Here is a 17,289-nt window from a genome sequence, read left to right on the forward strand (position 1 = left end):
AGCCAGTGTCCTGAGACTGTCAACATTTAAATTGTCTCTAGGCGAGGGCAACACTTGCAAGAATAAGCAGTTATCAATGCTATGCAAATGCCGTAGGTGCCTCTTTGAAGGGAACTGGTGTTGTCTGCCTTCTTGGGATGACATGAGCTAGGGCTTCCCCAGCATTGGTAGCCCGAAGGCAAGGCTTTCCAGAGCTTTTTGCCTTCATGTCTTGGCGGGACCCCTGTCACCATCTGAACTGCTTCCTGCCCTGCCCACCCATGGTTGCTGTGGGCTACCACAGGAGCATTTTGCTCTGGGAGGACCCTAAACACCACCCATTCAGGCAGCTGCGTTAGTATACTCTCGCTGGCCTGTGCTGCCATGAGCTTTCTAGTATTGGGATTCTCACCCCATTCCTCCAGGCCCCGTGGCCCCGGGGGGGGGCTGTTCTGTAAATCACAAAGTTGTGAAAATCTTTCACTGTTCTTCATCAGGTCCTCCCTCTGCCTCGCCACGATAGTCATGGCTGTTCTCTCCCTTGCTTTTTCCTGTATGTTATCATTGAGGAATGGGAGAATTTGCAGGGCCTCGGTGCACAGACAGCTGAGGGTTTGTGGGTCTCAGCACATAGGATTGTTGCAGTCATCGATGTACCTTCACCTCCAATCTCTGTTGTCCAGCAGCGTCATCCTGTGGGGCAGGGCGATGGCAGAAGGAACAGAAAGAGCCTGCAGCATTCTCACTCCTCCCAGCCGCACGCCCTTTCCTGGTGAAGCTTTTCCAACATGAAGCCTTCAGTAAACCTGGCCAGGGCCTGAACTCTGCTAGGTGTGGGCCTGCAGTGAGAAGCAAAGACAGATAAAATCCCTGCCTACCCACAAGGGCTGCAGTCCCACCAACTCCTCTTGGTTCTCTCCCAGACACTTCAAACAGGACCCTTTCTAAACTGGGACCTCTACTCCTAGCTCACCTCTCCCCTCTCAGTAAATAGCACCACCATCCTTGCATTGCTTGAGTCCAAAGCCCCTGAGTCCATGCAGCTTCCTCTTACATCCTTTCTGCCTCCTCCACGTCTGGTCATGAGAAGGGTGGTGAATGCAGCAGACCTGCACCATGCGCCGGGTTCCCTTAGGCATTTATGTAGGAAATTATTGAATGCAGCCCTGTGGGAGAGGTATTATTTTTATCTTCATTGTACAGAAAAACTGTATCAGGGGGCCGAGCCCAGTGGCTGATGCCTGTAATTCCAGCACTTTGGGAAACTGAGGCAGGTGGATCACCTGAGGTCAGGAGTTCAAGACCAGCCTGGCCAATATGGTGAAACCCTGTCTCTACTAAAAGTATGAAAATTAGCCAGGTGCAGTGGCGTGTGCCTGTAATCCCAGCTACATGGGAGGCTGAGGCAGGAGAATCGCTTGAACCTGGGAGGTGGAGTTTGCAGTGAGCTGCGATCACACCACTGCACTCCAGCCTGGGTGACAGAGTGAGACTCCATCTCAAAAAAAAAAAAAAAAAAAAACAAGAAAAATACAAACAAAAAAAAATAGAATCATATTGAAGTTTGGTAACTTGCCCAAGGTCACACAACGAGGCAGTGGCAGCCCAGGTTTGGAGCCCAGTTCTAGAAACCGGAAGTCCAAAATCAAGGTGTCAGCATAGCTGCTTCCTTCTTGAAACTCCAAAGGTGAATCCATTTCGTGGCTCCCGGCAACCCTTGGCCTTCCCTGGCTTGGAGGCGCATCACCTCCATCTCTGCCTCTGACGTCACGTGGTCTCTTCTCTGTGTGTCCTCTCACCTTTTCTTCCCTTAGAAGAACACTTGTCATTGGATTTAGGGCCCACCCAAATCCAGGACAGTCTCATCTCCAGATCCTTAGCTTAATTACTAAGTCTGCCAAGACGCTTTTGCCAAATAAGGTCTCATTTGCAGGTTCCAAGTGGACCTATCTTTTGAGGCCGAGGGGACCCCCCGTTCAGCCCCCTGCGCCTCGAAGCCTCCTCTGTGCTCTCAGCCACAGCATTCCGACCCCAGGACCCTCCTCAGTGCCATCTTCCCCTTCCTGAACTTGCCTTTTCCCATCTTTGGGTTTTAATGTAAATGTCTTCTCAAGAGGTCTCTGTCCCTGACAGCCTGCTTAAAATGGGGTGCTGCTTAACTCTCCCTCGGCACCTCTTCCTTACGTTACAGGTGTTGCGACAGCTGTTATTGTTGTTATGTATTTGCTCACTTGTTTTGACTGTGTCCTCCCCACTGGCCTTTGAGCTGAGCTGTGTGCAGGCCCAGGACAGGCCGCACCTGTTTGGACACATGCTGCCTTCTGTGCCTACAGCAGAGCGGCCACTCCATAAAATGTGCTGACTGCCTTCCAGCCTGGACGTGCACTTGCTCCAGAAAACCAATCTCTCTGCAATACCAGTGCCTCCAAAACACATCCCTAATATCATTTTTTCACTGAAATACAAAGGTGATCAAAAACGATTAGGCCAAAAGTGGCAGACCACCAGGTAGGCCTCATGCCTTTGTATCATCTCCCCTCGCTGAGACCCAGATGCTATAAATGGCCACATGAGGCCCATCTGTCATCTGTTGTGCCTGCTCTTTTCCAGCAAGGTGGCAGCTCGCAGCCTGGGGTGCTCGGCATCACCTTGAGAACAAGCTTCAACACAGAACCCAGTCTTGTTTTTCCCCAGTAAGAGAAGGGATACCTTTTTGCTCCTATACTATTTGCACCTTGGTAGTCTGTTCGATCTTTCGCAGTGGCAGTGTAGCTCTGTTTTCTGTTGTGAATGAAAACAACATGCTCCTTTTTCCCATGTAGTTTTCTATGGAGTTTCTCGCCTCCATGGATCCAGCCCAGGTGAATGGGAAGAGGCGGGACAGGCCTTGGGTGGGTGGGTTACCAGCCGTCTCCAGGGCTTCCCAAAGAGATGCAGGACGTGGGCGTGTTTTATGAAGTCCAGGCTGCAGCCTCCAGCCTGCTTCTGCAGGATGCCCTGATGTGATGGTTACAAAGCGCAGCTGACCAGGGCCTCGGAGCCAAGCTCTGACGAAAACAACGTCCTCTCCCCGTCTCACTCCTTAAATCACCAGGCCTGCTGCCTAGAGATTTCACAAGGATGTCCCAAACTCACTGCTATGTAGGTCTCAGGCTTGGAACACTCCCACGACCCGCTTCTCACCCCCTTCACTTTATATTCCTGGCTCCGCTCCCTGTCTTCTGCAGCTGGTTTATTCACTGTCCAAAAATACTGGCAAGAGAGTCCCCCCACACACAATTATTTTTTTTAGTCTTGGTCTTCACAGCTCTTGGAATTTTTATTTTTTGCTAGCTGACATGGAGGCCTTAGGGACCATCCGTGTTTCCAAACCAACTTCCTAAGCCCGTCCTTTCCTGCTATAATTTATGTTGCTGTTGGTGGGAGTTACGTCAAAAGACTACAAGGTAGAAAATGCATCTCTAATTTACCTTCTGATACCCCTCGACAGTTGGTGTGTGGGGAAGAGCTGAGGAGGGAGGGGAGAGAAAGGCTCAGATGCACTTGTGTGAAAAGCCGGCTGTATCCCAGCAGATGCAGCACGGGCAGGTGAGTGGAGTGCAGAGCTGGGACACAGCAGGGTCACTACGAGGTGCAGCCCATGTGCACCAGAAAGGGAGAGGAAGGCAGCTAGCCTGCTAAGACGGCGGGAGGACGGCTGGTGTAAGGGTATGTGCCTGTAATTGGTTTTTGCTTCCACAGTGAAACCCCATCTGTGTGCTTTCGATGTGCCAGTGATCTGGCATTCATATGGATAATTTTTAAAAATTTAAGTATTCTACACTGAAGCATAAGTTACATGTGTTACTTGGACACTTTTCAGAGGAGGCCTTAAAACTGGGATGTCTGCTGCCCTGAGGGTGCGTTAGCACCTGGGCAGCACTTCTGAAACCCTATGGCTTTGCCCTGCTCCCTTCTCAGAGCTCACAGAGCCAGGGCCCACCAGGGCAAGGACCAGAACTGCCAGCTTTCTACTGAGCGCCCTGTGTCTCTGGATGGTGAAGCTGGTCCGAACTGCTGTTGTGACTTTATCTTCTGGTCTGTCTTCATTTAATACCGCAAACCTGAAAATAAAAAGTGGCATCTTTCTCTTCCAGCCTATCTTGATTCTACTTGTCCATCCACTCTCAAAGAAAGGGGCAGATGTTCTGCCACGTGATCCTGTTGACCTCAGCAAACCTTTGCTGCTTCTCTGCTCTGCCCTTGTGTCTATCAAGGCACTGAGGACTCCACTTCAGCAGGAGATGGTCCTTGTTCTGCAGGCGCTTGGGAAATTTGAGGGTAGAGCTCACCTTTCTCTCCACACTTTCAGTTTCTCACCAAAGCCTCTCTACTTTACTCTTTTGCTTATTTTCAAACAAACTTATGAAGGTAGAATATACAAAGAAGCACAGCTCCGTGCACAGTATTGCTCATCACGGTCGAGCATGTGTGTTGGGGCGCACGTGCAGATATGTGTCAGTGCGGTAGGAGGGCAGTTGCTGGCCCCTGGGCGTGCGCATGTGTGACCACATAACAGCTGCCAGCTTTGCAGAATGGCTGTGCCATCTCCATTGCCGTGGCTGTGGTGGCTTTCTACTTGCCCATGTCCTCACTGACACCGGTGTTGTCAGTAATTCTCTCTGGTTTTGGCCGTTCTGATGCGTGTGTAGCAGTATCTGGCTGGAGAATTGGTACTTTCCTCATCAACAGTAAGGATGAACATCTGTTTCCTTATTTGCCATTTGGATATCCTTTTCTTGTGAAGTACCCATGCAAGCCATTTGGTTTTGTATCTAAGCTTCTATTTTATTCATGTTTAGGAGTCCTAGAACAGGCCTGGCACAGTGGCTCGTGCCTATAATCCCAGCACTTTGGGAGGCCAAGGCGGGTGGATCACCTGAGGCCAGGAGTTCATGACTAGCCTGGTCAACATGGTGAGACCCCATCTCTACTAAAAATACAAAAAAATTAGCCAGGCATGGTGGTGCACACCTGTAATCTTAGCTACTCAGGAGGCTGACCCACAAGAATCACTTGAACCCAGGAGGCGGAGGTTGTAGTGAGCTGAGATCTTACCACTGCACTCCAGCCTGGACAACAGAGCAAGACTCTGTCCAAAAAAAAAAAAAAGTCCTAGAACAGAAAAACTAGAAACTATTGATTGATAGTAAAACTTCAAATTAAAAGACTCATCACACCCTGATGACTGGTCAGTGAGTCAGGCTGTCCTTCAGGCCTCGTGGTGGCCGATGAGCAGCCCCTCCCAGAGGCAGAGGCGGGGCGTCTGTTCCTGCTGGGTCCTGCTGGGTCCAGGAGCTCTTGCACGCTACATTTCTTCTCTCCACCTCTTGCTCGTCAGCCAAGTGGTTATGTCGCCTGTTGGAGCGTTGATTTCCTCGCCCAAAGGGTGCAGTCAGGAGCACCTTCTGATTCTGTGTGTGGATTGCATGAAGTAATGGTTAGAAGGGCCAGCAAAATGGGGGCCCTCTGGGCGTGTCGGCTGTTTTATGATCACTGTTTATGTGACAGTGCCTCTTGCCTTGAAGTTTCTTCCCGGTCCTCAGGGATCGGTCCTCATTTCAGGATGAGATTGCGACTTGCTGGCTTTCCCCTGGAGGCCTCACGGGACCTCGGAGCCTTGCCATGGAGCCCAGCAGGCCTGCGCCTTCCTGCCCTCACAGGAGAGGCTGAGGGAAAGACTGGACCCACCTTCAGCTCCTGGGAAGGGATAACTCTATCATGAATCTCTTACATTAACTGTTCTTTATTTTAGCCCTGTCAAGCTGGCTTTCTGTCATTTTAGTCTCCCTAGACGTGTTTTGTTTTTCTCCTTACCGCGTAGCTCAGAGCAACTTCCAGAGTGAGTGAGAGCCCTGCCCTCTGCTCCTGAGACTGTGTGAGGGTGGTCTCTCCAGTTGCTTCTGGGGATTTGGTCCCCTGCTTCACTCGCTGGCCCTGCACACTGTCTGCTGAAGCCCCCATGTCCACACAATTCAGGCTTCATCCACCCAGCCCAATGTGGGGTCCTTGGGAAAGTTGGGGCCTCCTTTGAGTCCTCCCCCAGAACTTCTGTCAGGAAGCCATCTGTGGAAACTGCCAGCCACACCCTCCCCCACGAGGATTCTCCTTCTGTCTTCTCTGTGCCACAGATGGAGGGTGCCTCTTTCTGTTGTCTCAGGACCAAGGTACAGTTGACGCTTGAACAGCCTGGGTTTGAACTGTGCAGGTCCAGTTATACATGGGTTTTTTTCTGTCTCTGCTGCTCCTGAGCCAGCAAGACCAACTCCTCCTCTTTCTCAGCCAACTCAGCGTGAAGATGATGAGAAGGAAGGCCTTTACGATGACCCACTTCCACTTAATGAGTAGGAAATATATTTTCTCTTCCTTATGATTTTCTTAATAACCTTTTCTTTAGCTGACTTTACTGTAAGAATATAGTATAAAACACATATAACCTACAAAACGTGTTAATTATGTGATCAGTAAGACTTCCGGTTGATCATAGGCTATTAATAGTTAATTTTGGGGGTGTTAAAAGTTATATGTGGATTTTCTGCTGCATGTGAGGGGTCAGCATTTCTAACCTCCACATTGTTCAGAAGTCAGCTGCACATGCAGGAGGCTCTCGCTGATGTTACTATAGAGGCCCCGTGTTATAGAGACAGTCATAAAAAATGAAGGAGTGCATGTGGGGTCCTGCCACATAGCAATTGGGGATTGTTTAGGTAGAAAATTGTGTACCTAGTGGATTACTTCTCTCCTTTCTCATGTTGTTCAAAATAATGACTTAAAACTGAAGAAAATCAGTTCCTTTGGTCGTATTTTTTAATCAGGGAAAGTTCAAGGAAATATTAGCTATAGGAGGTGGCTGGAGTAAGGGGAACTTACTAAGAGGTAAAGAGAACTCTAAAGAATACAGGAAGAGCAGATGCAGGTAGCATCCTGTGTCTTTAGGTCTGAGGCAGAGCACCCAAGGAAGGAACAAATCTGTATGACAGTGACCCACACACAGCTACTGTGAAGAACAGACAGTAGCTGCTACCACAGTTTTGTCCAGGGGCGAAATTCCTTGGACCTTGTTAGAGAGGGTGCATCCGGGGCCCACTGAATGAGGGAGAGGCTTCTAGAGGTTCTGGACTGATGGAACTCTCTGGGAAGCCACACTTAGGATGTCAGGGAAAGGTTCCAAGGGAAGAAACTGCATCTCCAACCAGGATAGGAATCTATCCAAAGAGTTGGTGTGCTTAGAAGCTTACCCACTGGAGTACAGGAGAATGCTGTCCACAGGGAGGTGGAATGCATCACAGGCCACTGAAGAAGCATGCTGAGAGAAGCCACATACCAGGATCAGGGAGAAAAGCCTGTTCCTCCTCCATTCAGGTTACATCTAGTATCCTTTCATTTGAACTTGAAGGAGTTCCTTTAGCATTTATTGTAATGCAGGTCCAGTGGTAACAAACTTTCTCCATTTTTTGTTTATCTGGGAACGTGTTAATTTCCACCTTGATTTTTGAGGGACAGTTACATGGATATAGAGTTCTTGCTTGACGGTTCTGTTCTTAGGCACTTTAAGTATATAAGCACACTTCTTTCTGGCCTTCAAGGTTTCTGGTGAGAAATTGGCTAATAATCTTGTTGAAGATCCCTTGTATGGGATATGTCACTTCTGTCTTGGTGCTTTCAAGATTCTCTCTTTGTCTTTTGGCAGTTTAATTATAATGTGTCTTAGTATGGGTCCTTGTATCCTACTTGGAATTTCTCGAGCTTCTTGGATTTATAGAGTCATGTCTTTCTTTACATTTGGAAAGCTTCAGCCATTATTTCTTGAAATAATCTCTTACCCCTTTCTCTCTTTTTTCTCCTGAGACTTGCTTAGTGCATACATTGATCCACTTGATGGTGTCCCACAGATGATCTCTGCTTACTTTTCTATATTTTTTTTTCTTTTTACTTCTCAGATTTAGCAATTTCAATTGTCCTATATTCAAGTTTGCTAATTCTTTCTTCTGCCTGCTAAAATCTTCTCTGAACTGGTGGATTTTTCATTTCAGTTCTTATACTTTTCAATTCCAAAATTTATCTTTGTTTCCTTAACTTCCATATCTTTATTCTCATTTTGTTTATAGATGGTCTTCCTGTCTTTATCTGTGCCTTCATTTGGTTCCTGAGCATTTTTAAGACAGTCGCTTTAAAGTATTTGTCTAGCAAGGCCAACATCTGGATTTCCTCAGGGACAGCCTCTGCCAATACATTTTGTTCTTTTGAATGAACCATACTTTTCTGTTTGTATGCCTTGTGATGTTTTCATTAAAAACTAGACATTCAAATCTTAGAATGCAGTAACTCTAGAAATAGACTCTACCCCTTCCCCAGGGTGTTTTGTTTTGTTTTGATTTGTTTTATGATTTAGTGGTATCTCTGGATCAGGAATCAACCTGAAGTGAAAGCTTAAGATCTTATCAGGTCTTTTTTGAACCTGTATCTTTTCCTAGCCATTCCTGGTGGCTTTCTAAGTTCTCCTAGATGAAGTTGCTTTTAAATGTCTTTGTGCTTAAATGTCTGGCTCCTAAAAGGATAAAGGGGGGAAATCCCCTGGAAGCCACTTCTCCTGGTGGAGGTCACAGCAACGTCAGCCACCTTCTGCATCTGCACCTTAACAACTGAAAGTAGCAATCAACAGTCAGAACACAGAAACCAGATATTTGGAAGATAAGGTTCTTACTGCTCACCCTGACTCCAGAAAGTTGCAACAGGAGCACAGACATAGCTGCCTGCCTTGAGGGTGAAAGATGGGCAGTAACTGTTACCACACTAAAGGCTGAAATTGAGCAAAATTAACTGAAATTGACCTGGCTTTCCCCTGGAAGCTGCAAGCTTTCAAGTAGACTGCAGAGTTTCAATAGTTTCTTCAGATAGTTTTTGCCAGTATGATTATTGTCTGGATGGAGAAATGGATTCCTGGTGCTTCCTCCTCAGCTCTCTTCCCTGAGATCATTCCCTCTGTTGGTCATTTTAAGATAAGCTCTGATAATACAGTTCACTTCAGTCTAGTGCTTATTGAAGACCATCCTATGCAATGCTCTCTGCTGAGAACACAGAACCCAGATATTTGGAAGATAAGATCCTTCCAGATAAGAGGAACAGGAGGAAGACAGCTCTTCATTCCATAAGGTTGGTGGTAAGCAGCATAGCAGAGACCCAGACAAGATTTGGAGATGCTCCAGGTAAGAAGGAAAAACAGGGCGGAGGTGGCCTCAAAGATGGACAGAGGGTTAGGAGGTGGGAAGTGGGGATTACGGGGCCTGTGAGCTAGATAAGGGGCCACATAGAGACTGCCTGTTGGAGACGTTGTCAGGGAGAAGCAGCAGCATAAGCAGATGTGGAGAGAGGTGTGCCGAGGCACGTGTGGTATCCCACATGCTTCGCGTCCAGACCCACTTCTGGATCCAGTTCTCTTACGTCACATCTCCTCTCCACCTCCTCACTGTCAGGGGTAAAGGTAATTGTTGTACGTGGGTTAGGCAGATGTAAAACTGGAGAAATCAGCTACTGGAAAGGGAGGAAACTGAAGCATAAAAGGAAGCTCGATAACAACTCAGGAAGTTAATCACATGTTCACCAATCGCAGTCTATACTCAAGTGTGTAGGAAATGGAGCTTTCTTTATTCTTCTACAAACCCACTTAATTTGTATTTTTCTACTCCCTTCCAGTCCCTGTTGTATTCCTCATGACTTCAGTGTCTGTCCTGCTTTCCCTTAGTCTGCATCTAAGTTCCGCGAGGAGCCTCTGGTCCTTGTGTCACCCAGTTCCTTAGTTTCTTGGGGCTGCCATAACAAAGGACCCCCAACCGGGTGCCCTCAGCAACCGAAAGTTATTGTCGTACAGTCCTGGAGGCTGGAAGTGCAAATCAGGGTGTCGACAGGGCTGGTTTCTCCTGAGCATTGTGAGGGAGAATCTGTTCCAGGCCTCTCTCCCAGCTTCTGGTGGCTTGCTGACAATGTTTGACATTCTTTATGTGTCTCTGCCTCTGTGTGTGTGTGTGTGTGTGTGTGTGTGTGTGTGTGTGTGTGTGTGTATCTCCAGATGTCCCCTTTTTATAAGGACACTTCATATTGGATCAGGGGTTCAACCTACTCTAGTATAGCCTCATTTTAACTAATTTTATCTGTGCCCTGTTGGCCCTGTTTCCAGATCGGGTTGCACTCTGAGGCATTAGACATTAGGACTTCTGCATAGAGTTTTATAGGGGCCCAGTTCAGCTTGAAACGTTGTGCCATGCTGCATCTGCTGCCTCACTCGTTCCTTCTCTGATGCCCGCTCGTGGGGACTCACTTATTGCCATGGTGATGTTTCTCCTGCTGATCCATGTGGCTCTTGGGGGCCAGCCCCCCTCTGCTCCTTCCACGCCGTGTTCCATGGCACAGGATTTGATTCATTCTGTCTGCCAATGGTACCTCGCCCAGGCTGCCTGGGGAGGCTGTCTGAGGCCCCTTCTGCCTAAACACACCATGCAATCATTTCTCTGAAACTGATGCCTCCCTTGCCTTCTAGACAGGAAGCAGAACACAAGGCCCCTCTGTTCTCAGATTCCATAAACCTTCTAGAGTGTTAGCTGTTGCCTAACTTGAAGACCAGCAGAGCTCAGGGCCCCACTATGGGGCCACCAGTAGGTTTAATCTCTCTAGATCTCTTCTTCTCCTGGGGGAGGGAACTGTTTTCTAGTGTATATGAGGTAGACAGAAGTATGAAAACAGATGTATGAAAGGGGCCTTTCTCCTCAGGATATTTTCTCCAAGACATCTGTGTAGACCAGGAGCTGGCAAAAAATAAGGCCCGTGGGCCAAATCTGGCTTACCACCAGGTGTTTATAAAGTTTTATTGGGACACAGCCATGCCTGTTCTTTTACATGTTATCTCTAGCTGCTTTTGTGCTACAGTGGCAGTTGAGTGATTGGAGACTATCTGGCCCACAAAACCAAAACTATTCACTATCCGGCCCTTCACAGAAACATTTTTTCAACCCCGGCTGTAGACCTTTATGACACAAAAGCCCAAAGGCTTCTGCCGTCTTCTGCTGTTATATCTCTCCCCTAAAGCAACAATCACAGGGTGGCCTTGCTCTCTGAACATGAAAAATGGCAAAGGAAGAAAAAGAAATACACAACATGAAATGGCTGATGTGTCCAGATGACATTTGGCCAACAGGTGTGTGTGATTTGTGGAAATCCATTGAGCAGAACCGTTTGGATGTGTGCCCTTTTCTTTCTTTCATAGACTGAATTTCAATAAAAAGTGCGGGCGGTGGGAGTGGATAAGAAATCTTATTCCATCATGATGACCTTGGCATCATGGAAATGAATGGAACCATTGAGGTTGCCCAGGTTGCCAAGGACACCCTGGGGCCTTGCAGAAGCACAGGGCAGAGCCATGCTTTGCCAGCCGGGCCCTCACATGTGTGGACTTGGCCAGCGAACACAGCCTGGGATTCCAGAATGGCTTAAAACCCCAGCCTTGGCACAGAGCATCTAGGACCCAAGACCACAGCATTGACCATGTGTGGTCTCACGCCTGCCCAGGTAAAGGTAGCACAGCCCAGATCTAACTGGTCTCTACTCAAAGCCCATGAGCAGGTGAACTCATTGTTCTTATTCTTTTCATTATAAAGTAAACGAGCTATGTATTTACTCATCCTGAAACTTAACCTCCAGAGTATACCTGGGGGGCATTTAAAGGTCTTCATTTCAGAGAAGACCCCTGCAGAACACACACACACTCTCTCCAGAAGTGTCCCTCGGGTTTCCAGTGTTACCCATGGCCAAATTTTAAGTTCAGATGAAGGACGCGATGTGTGGATCTTGCCGAACTCATACTCACTGCCTTCTCTTTCCATTTGACCTTGATTTGCAGTTCTCAGATGCACCTTTCAGAGGCCTCACTTAAACATGCCGGCAGTGTGGGTCTGGGATTGGTCTGTAACAGCAGAGAGGGGCTGGCTTTGGAAACCTTGCCCTGCCCCCTTCCCCTCCTCCTCCTGGCAAGAGAGACGGAAACAGCTCTCCTGCTCTTTGGCCGCACCCCCTGGTTAACGCAGACCTTCTTCTTCCTTCTAGCCCTGGGCCTGGAGGCACACACTGCCTGGGTGCCAGTGTAGAACATGCGGTCTGCGAGAACCTGCCCTGCCCCAAGGGTCTCCCCAGCTTCCGGGACCAGCAGTGCCAGGCACACGACCGGCTGAGCACCAAGAAGAAAGGCCTGCTGACAGCCGTGGTGGTCGATGGTAAAGGCGTATGGCATGTCCATCCATGGCAGCCTCCCGTCCTCCCCTAGAAACATAAAAACCACCTAGGGAAGCCGGGGGGCATCCCTTTCCCAAACCAACCCAGCAAGACACTCCAGTCCTCTGCCCAAGTCAGCTGCAGCCCAACTTTGTAAGTTGTGGGGTGGACCTTGAATGACCCAACTCTCTGAGATGTTCCGACTGCAGCTGTTGAAGCAGGCAGCAGGCCAGGTGCATCCTGCAACCCCATTTGTAGCGAGGAGGCTGTGCTGGCATCCTGCCCCTAGCGCCACGTGTGGAGGGACCCAGGACAAGCTGAGGAGACCAAGGCTTTACAGGAGCATCCCGGTGTGTGGGTGTGGCTGCTCTCTGGCTTTCCAGTGTGGATGCTTCCCTGTATTGCTTCTCTTGGTTTATTTTGAATTGTCTCTTAATCCTTGGCTAGGATGTTGGGGGACTTTTTGAGAATAGTTTACACTTGGGAAAGATGATAAGCACAGGTCGCATTTTCTTTCCAAGAGCTTTCTCCTGAATCAAGAGGCTCTGCCCCATTGGGCCACTGCAAGCATTTCCAGTAGCTGATGAAGTTCTACGTGGTGTGTCATGTATACATTTGTAATGTCTGCTTAATTAATGTCCTTAATAGATAAGGGCACCCCAGGGCCTGCTTCAGGGTTGTTGGGTTTGTTTGTTTGTTTGTTTGTTTGTCACCTAAAACTGTCCTTCTTTAGGAAACAAGACTTTGTGTTATAATGATGACATATGAGCCCGTTTATCGGTATGTCATGTACAAGACACAAGTTAGCTCTACATACATTGTCTCATTTATTACGCAAAACAAGCTGTGCAGAAGACGAGAGGGAATAAGGTTACGGGACACCTCTAAGCACCTGCAGCTGACAAGAGGCCAGGGTGGGAGCTGACCCCAGTTCCAGAGCAGTTGACTCACAGAAAATAGGCAGTTATTGTCTGGCTGCCAACACTTGAAGAAAACAGACAGCATGACTTCATGGGTGTGGAGTGAGGGAGCTTGAAGAAGAACCCGGGAAACTGGGCCTGATTTTTAGACAGCCTCAGAAGTGTTTTGCAGAAGAATGAAGTTCTGATGCCAGGTCTTGTGTTTCTTCCCTGTGATGGGAAGAGCCTTTGAAATCTGCATGTGGCGTTCTGCTATTGCAAGTTCAAGTGTGCATAGCTGTGTGAAGGTAGGCCCGGGCATCTCTGGAATAGCAGCCTCAGATCTGCAGCTTTTCATCTAACAGCCAGACCCATCCTCTTTGAGTTGACTCGTAAAGCAACATGTGATGCTCTAAATTGTAGCAGATAACACCAGCCCACTCAGATGAGGACTCATTTAAAAGTAGTGGGGAGCCCCTGTCATTGTCCTTTTTTAAAAAGAACACCACCTTCGGGGACCGTGTAATGTAGCTGCGCCATCGGCTCGCCAGCAGAATTCAAGAGAAACACGGCCTTTGCACCCTGAACTTTCCCTGCAGATGAGGGAGAGAAGAGACCTGAGTGCAGCTGGAGCCGTGCACTTGCACACGGGCCTTTGCCTCTCTCCACCTGGCTGTGAGTCGGATGCAGGAGGTGGCAGGAGGCTTCCCTCTGTGTCAGGCACACGCGGACCCCTAATTGGAAGCAAGAGAGCTGCCATTTGGTTCTCATGAGAAGCAGCCTTGAGTCCGAACCTTCGGCTTTCCCCCGCATGCCGGATAAAGATGCTTTTAGACTTCTTTACTGTCCGCTCCCACTTTGCAGGAGCAAGAAGAGGTCAGGTCTGGGACAGATTCACGCTCTTCAAATTTCAGCTCGACTTTGTGCACCAAGTTGTTCTTTCCTTGGTTGCCTGCTTCAGTTTTCAATGCTCCCGTCTCATTTATTCAACACAGAAATCCCACTTAAATGTCTGTTTTTCCACAGATTTCTCCAAGTCCAGATTACACTTCTGTTTTCCTTCTGACCGCTTTTGGATGGCTGGACTCTTTCGTTGCCTTATCACCACAGTGGCTGGGACTTGAGTCTGCCGAGATCCTCCACCTAGGAAGCCTTGCGGTGTGGCTCTTTGGGGAGCTGCTTGGATTGGGAATGTGACCTTTCACCCACTTACTTTCTGTTTCTCTCTGCCTAAGTCCTAAGTTATTGTCACTAGAGTGCCACCGCCTTTGATCTGAAAAGAGCAGCCCTGTTTGGTAAGGACAGCTAGCAGGCAGTAAGTGTCTCGCGTGTGAAGGAGAGACCCCACGCTCGGGGCTTTGCACAGGTGGCTCGACATGTCCTGCTCTGGGGTAGAATCGCCCTGACTTCTTGCATCTGCAGTTTCATTTCTCTCTCGAATACCCACAGAAGCCAGCATTTTTAAAAGAAGCATTTCATCAAGGGTAAAAACAAAATAATAAATGGCCAATTTAGAAGGCAGAAGGGGAATACGGATTATAAGTGTTCCTCTGAAAACTCCATTTATAAAAGACACAGTTCTAGCTGAGCCGTGATAGGAACGATCCCTGTGGTTGGGCTCCGGGTTCTTCTGAAGCCCATTATGACTGCCCTATTCATAGCAGTGCTATCGCTGCGGAATTTGTTGGCGAGTGACGCACAGTTCAGAAGAAGGGAAGCTGTATTTTTTTTTCTTTTTTTTCTCTCCCTTTTTAAAAAAAAAAAAAAGAATTCTTGCAGAGGTAGATTTTCCAAGGGAGGATTCAGGACCACAAATCCATCCCACCTCCAAAGGAAGACAAAGACCCTCCTTAGAAAATATTTCTAAGTGGAAAAGCCTTTAGACAAACCCATGAGGTGGCCCCCTGCCAAACCCACCCCGTCTCTGCTTTTCCCGTGGAATCTCATTGAAGTGGAAACCTTCAAGGGTTCAGTCCTCCCTGCCCAGGCCAGCAGGCCGCCGGCCCACTGAAGTGTCGGAGAGCTTGGCAAAGGCTGTGTCTGGACGTGGCTGTGCGTTCCCAGCTTCTCCTGCCTGGCATAGCAGAACCCCCCAGGTCTGAGCCTCTGTGGGGATGAAGGACGTGATGGTTAGGACTCTGACTACAGCTCCGCCAAGCCAGCTGGGGCTGCTTAATGAAAAGGAGGGAAGCTGCTGCAAAGCTGAAGACGTCAGGACCCTAGCTCCGTCGTCTCCGCAGCTTGCGTTTGGTAGCTACACCCCCATGCACCCACTGCAGACTGGCTTTCTCAGAACTTGTCCATGTACAAGCTGGTAGGGTAGCCCATGCTACCTCTTAGGTAAATCCACATCCCTTATCCAGATCCTTTTGGGCCACATACAGTTCAAGTTTCAGAGTATTTTGCATGTTCGAAAGGTAGTAACGGGGCATCAACCAAATATTTGTATCGCTGGTGGGCTCCAGGAAAGCACCCCATAGTCAGTCACGTGGGTCTGTCCACCAGGCGACCTCATTAAGGGGGATAGTGACACTACTGAGAGCTCACATCAGTCCAGGCTGGTTTTGCTGCCAAATGTGTTTGCCACAAATGGAAGAGAACACATGGTTTTCAGAGCTTTTTGGATTTCTGAATTACATATAAGGGAGTGTAGCCTTCTTGGGGATCCGTCAGCCATGAGCAGACAGGACGTCTCTGCATCTGAATTTCAGTACTGAGTTCCCAGGAAAGAGACAAGGAATGGACCAGCTGTGGGCAGGTGCTCACTGCTGGTCAAATCCACAGAGGCCTGTCCGTCGGGGACTGATGAGGGGGCCAGGGTGGGCAGCTTTGGGAACAGGAGTCTGAGTAGCCTCCTCAGCACGTGTCCCCCACAGAGGACCGGGAAGAACTTGGATGAGTGCTGTGATGAACTCAAAGCAATGTCTCCACCATACTAAGACCTTCTAACTGCTGGCCTAGAGAGAGAGCAGAGAGACTACTGAGAGCCACGAGTGTCTTCTTCACTGCAGAGGAATGTTCCAAACCTCCAGCGGGCACATGTGACCTTGTGGTTCCCAAGCTTCTGAGCTCATCTTCCCTGCCCTGCCTGTGACCTCCTCCAGCCAAGCAGAAGTCCTGATGCCAGGCAGGCCAGCAAGAAGCGAGACCGGCCCCAGGCTTTGCAGCGTCAGTCAGAATTCCATCTCAGCACACACCAGCCATGCAGGTGGCACGTTCCAAGCTTCCTTCCTTCAAGTGTGTGGTTGTATAACTTTTAAGAAAATGGGATCTCCTTCTGTGCTTCTGGGGATGTAAGAGTGTCGATGCTGTGCGCAAAGCTGAATCCCACCACCTCATGTTATTTACTGGGGTCTTGTTCCTGGAGATTAATCTCCCACCTAAGGCAGCCTGGAGGGAAATAGAGAATTTTGAGGGATTCTGAGCCGCCTCCTCACATTTTAAAAACCTTGTCCTTTGGGAGATCATGCCATATAGTTTGCTAGAGGTGTGGGTGCCCTGAATTCCAAGCAGAGGCCTCAAAGAAGAGATGGACAAATGGAGAGTTCTGGCTGAGCAGGGAAGGGAAGCCCCACCTCTAGACTCTGTTCTGGATCCTGAGTGTCCCCGGCTGTCCAAGCTGTGGAGGGCAGTGTCTGCAGGTGAGAGTTGCATGCAGGTGGAGCTGAGCGTTCCTTCCTGCAAGGCTCATGGCCAGCATCCCTCCAAGCTGAGGTTGGCCTTCCTGCTTTGCAGAGTCCACGTTTCTCTGCTCACCCTAAAGAGTCCAGATAAACAGCCTTCATCCCTTTGAAATCTGGCCTTTCTAACTTGCCTCAAAACAGCCTCTGCTTTTCTACCCAAGTCCCACTTCCACTTCTGCTCGAATCAGAGGATACACTCGGAAGGCAGAAACGTGCATGAAACTGGTGGTTTGTTTTTAGCAATGTCACTTTGCTCTTGGTAATTTTGGCCCTAGGAATTCTCAGTTTAGAGGGGAAATTGCAATGATGGAAAAAGAACCAGGCTGGTGCCAAGAGGCTGGGGCGTGGCCCTGCCAACTGCAGACAGTCGAGCACTTTCTGTGAGCCCTGTGTGCATGTCTGTATGATGGAACCATGACAGCAGCCACCTG

General features: G+C 48.8%; 1 protein-coding gene across 1 annotated transcript in view; it reads left to right on the forward strand.

Moving 5' to 3' along the window:
• ADAMTS17 (ADAM metallopeptidase with thrombospondin type 1 motif 17) overlaps window positions 1-17,289 on the forward strand; it is a 361,454-nt gene that overhangs the window by 209,553 nt on the left and 134,612 nt on the right. Inside the window, exon 13 of the mRNA XM_032175346.2 lies at window positions 12,112-12,278. Coding sequence (XP_032031237.1) covers window positions 12,112-12,278 — 167 coding nt within the window. The remainder of the gene's footprint in view (window positions 1-12,111; window positions 12,279-17,289) is intronic.

Source organism: Hylobates moloch, unplaced genomic scaffold, assembly GCF_009828535.3.
Source record: "Hylobates moloch isolate HMO894 unplaced genomic scaffold, HMol_V3 SCAFFOLD_14, whole genome shotgun sequence".
Classification (NCBI taxonomy): Eukaryota; Metazoa; Chordata; class Mammalia; order Primates; family Hylobatidae; genus Hylobates; species Hylobates moloch.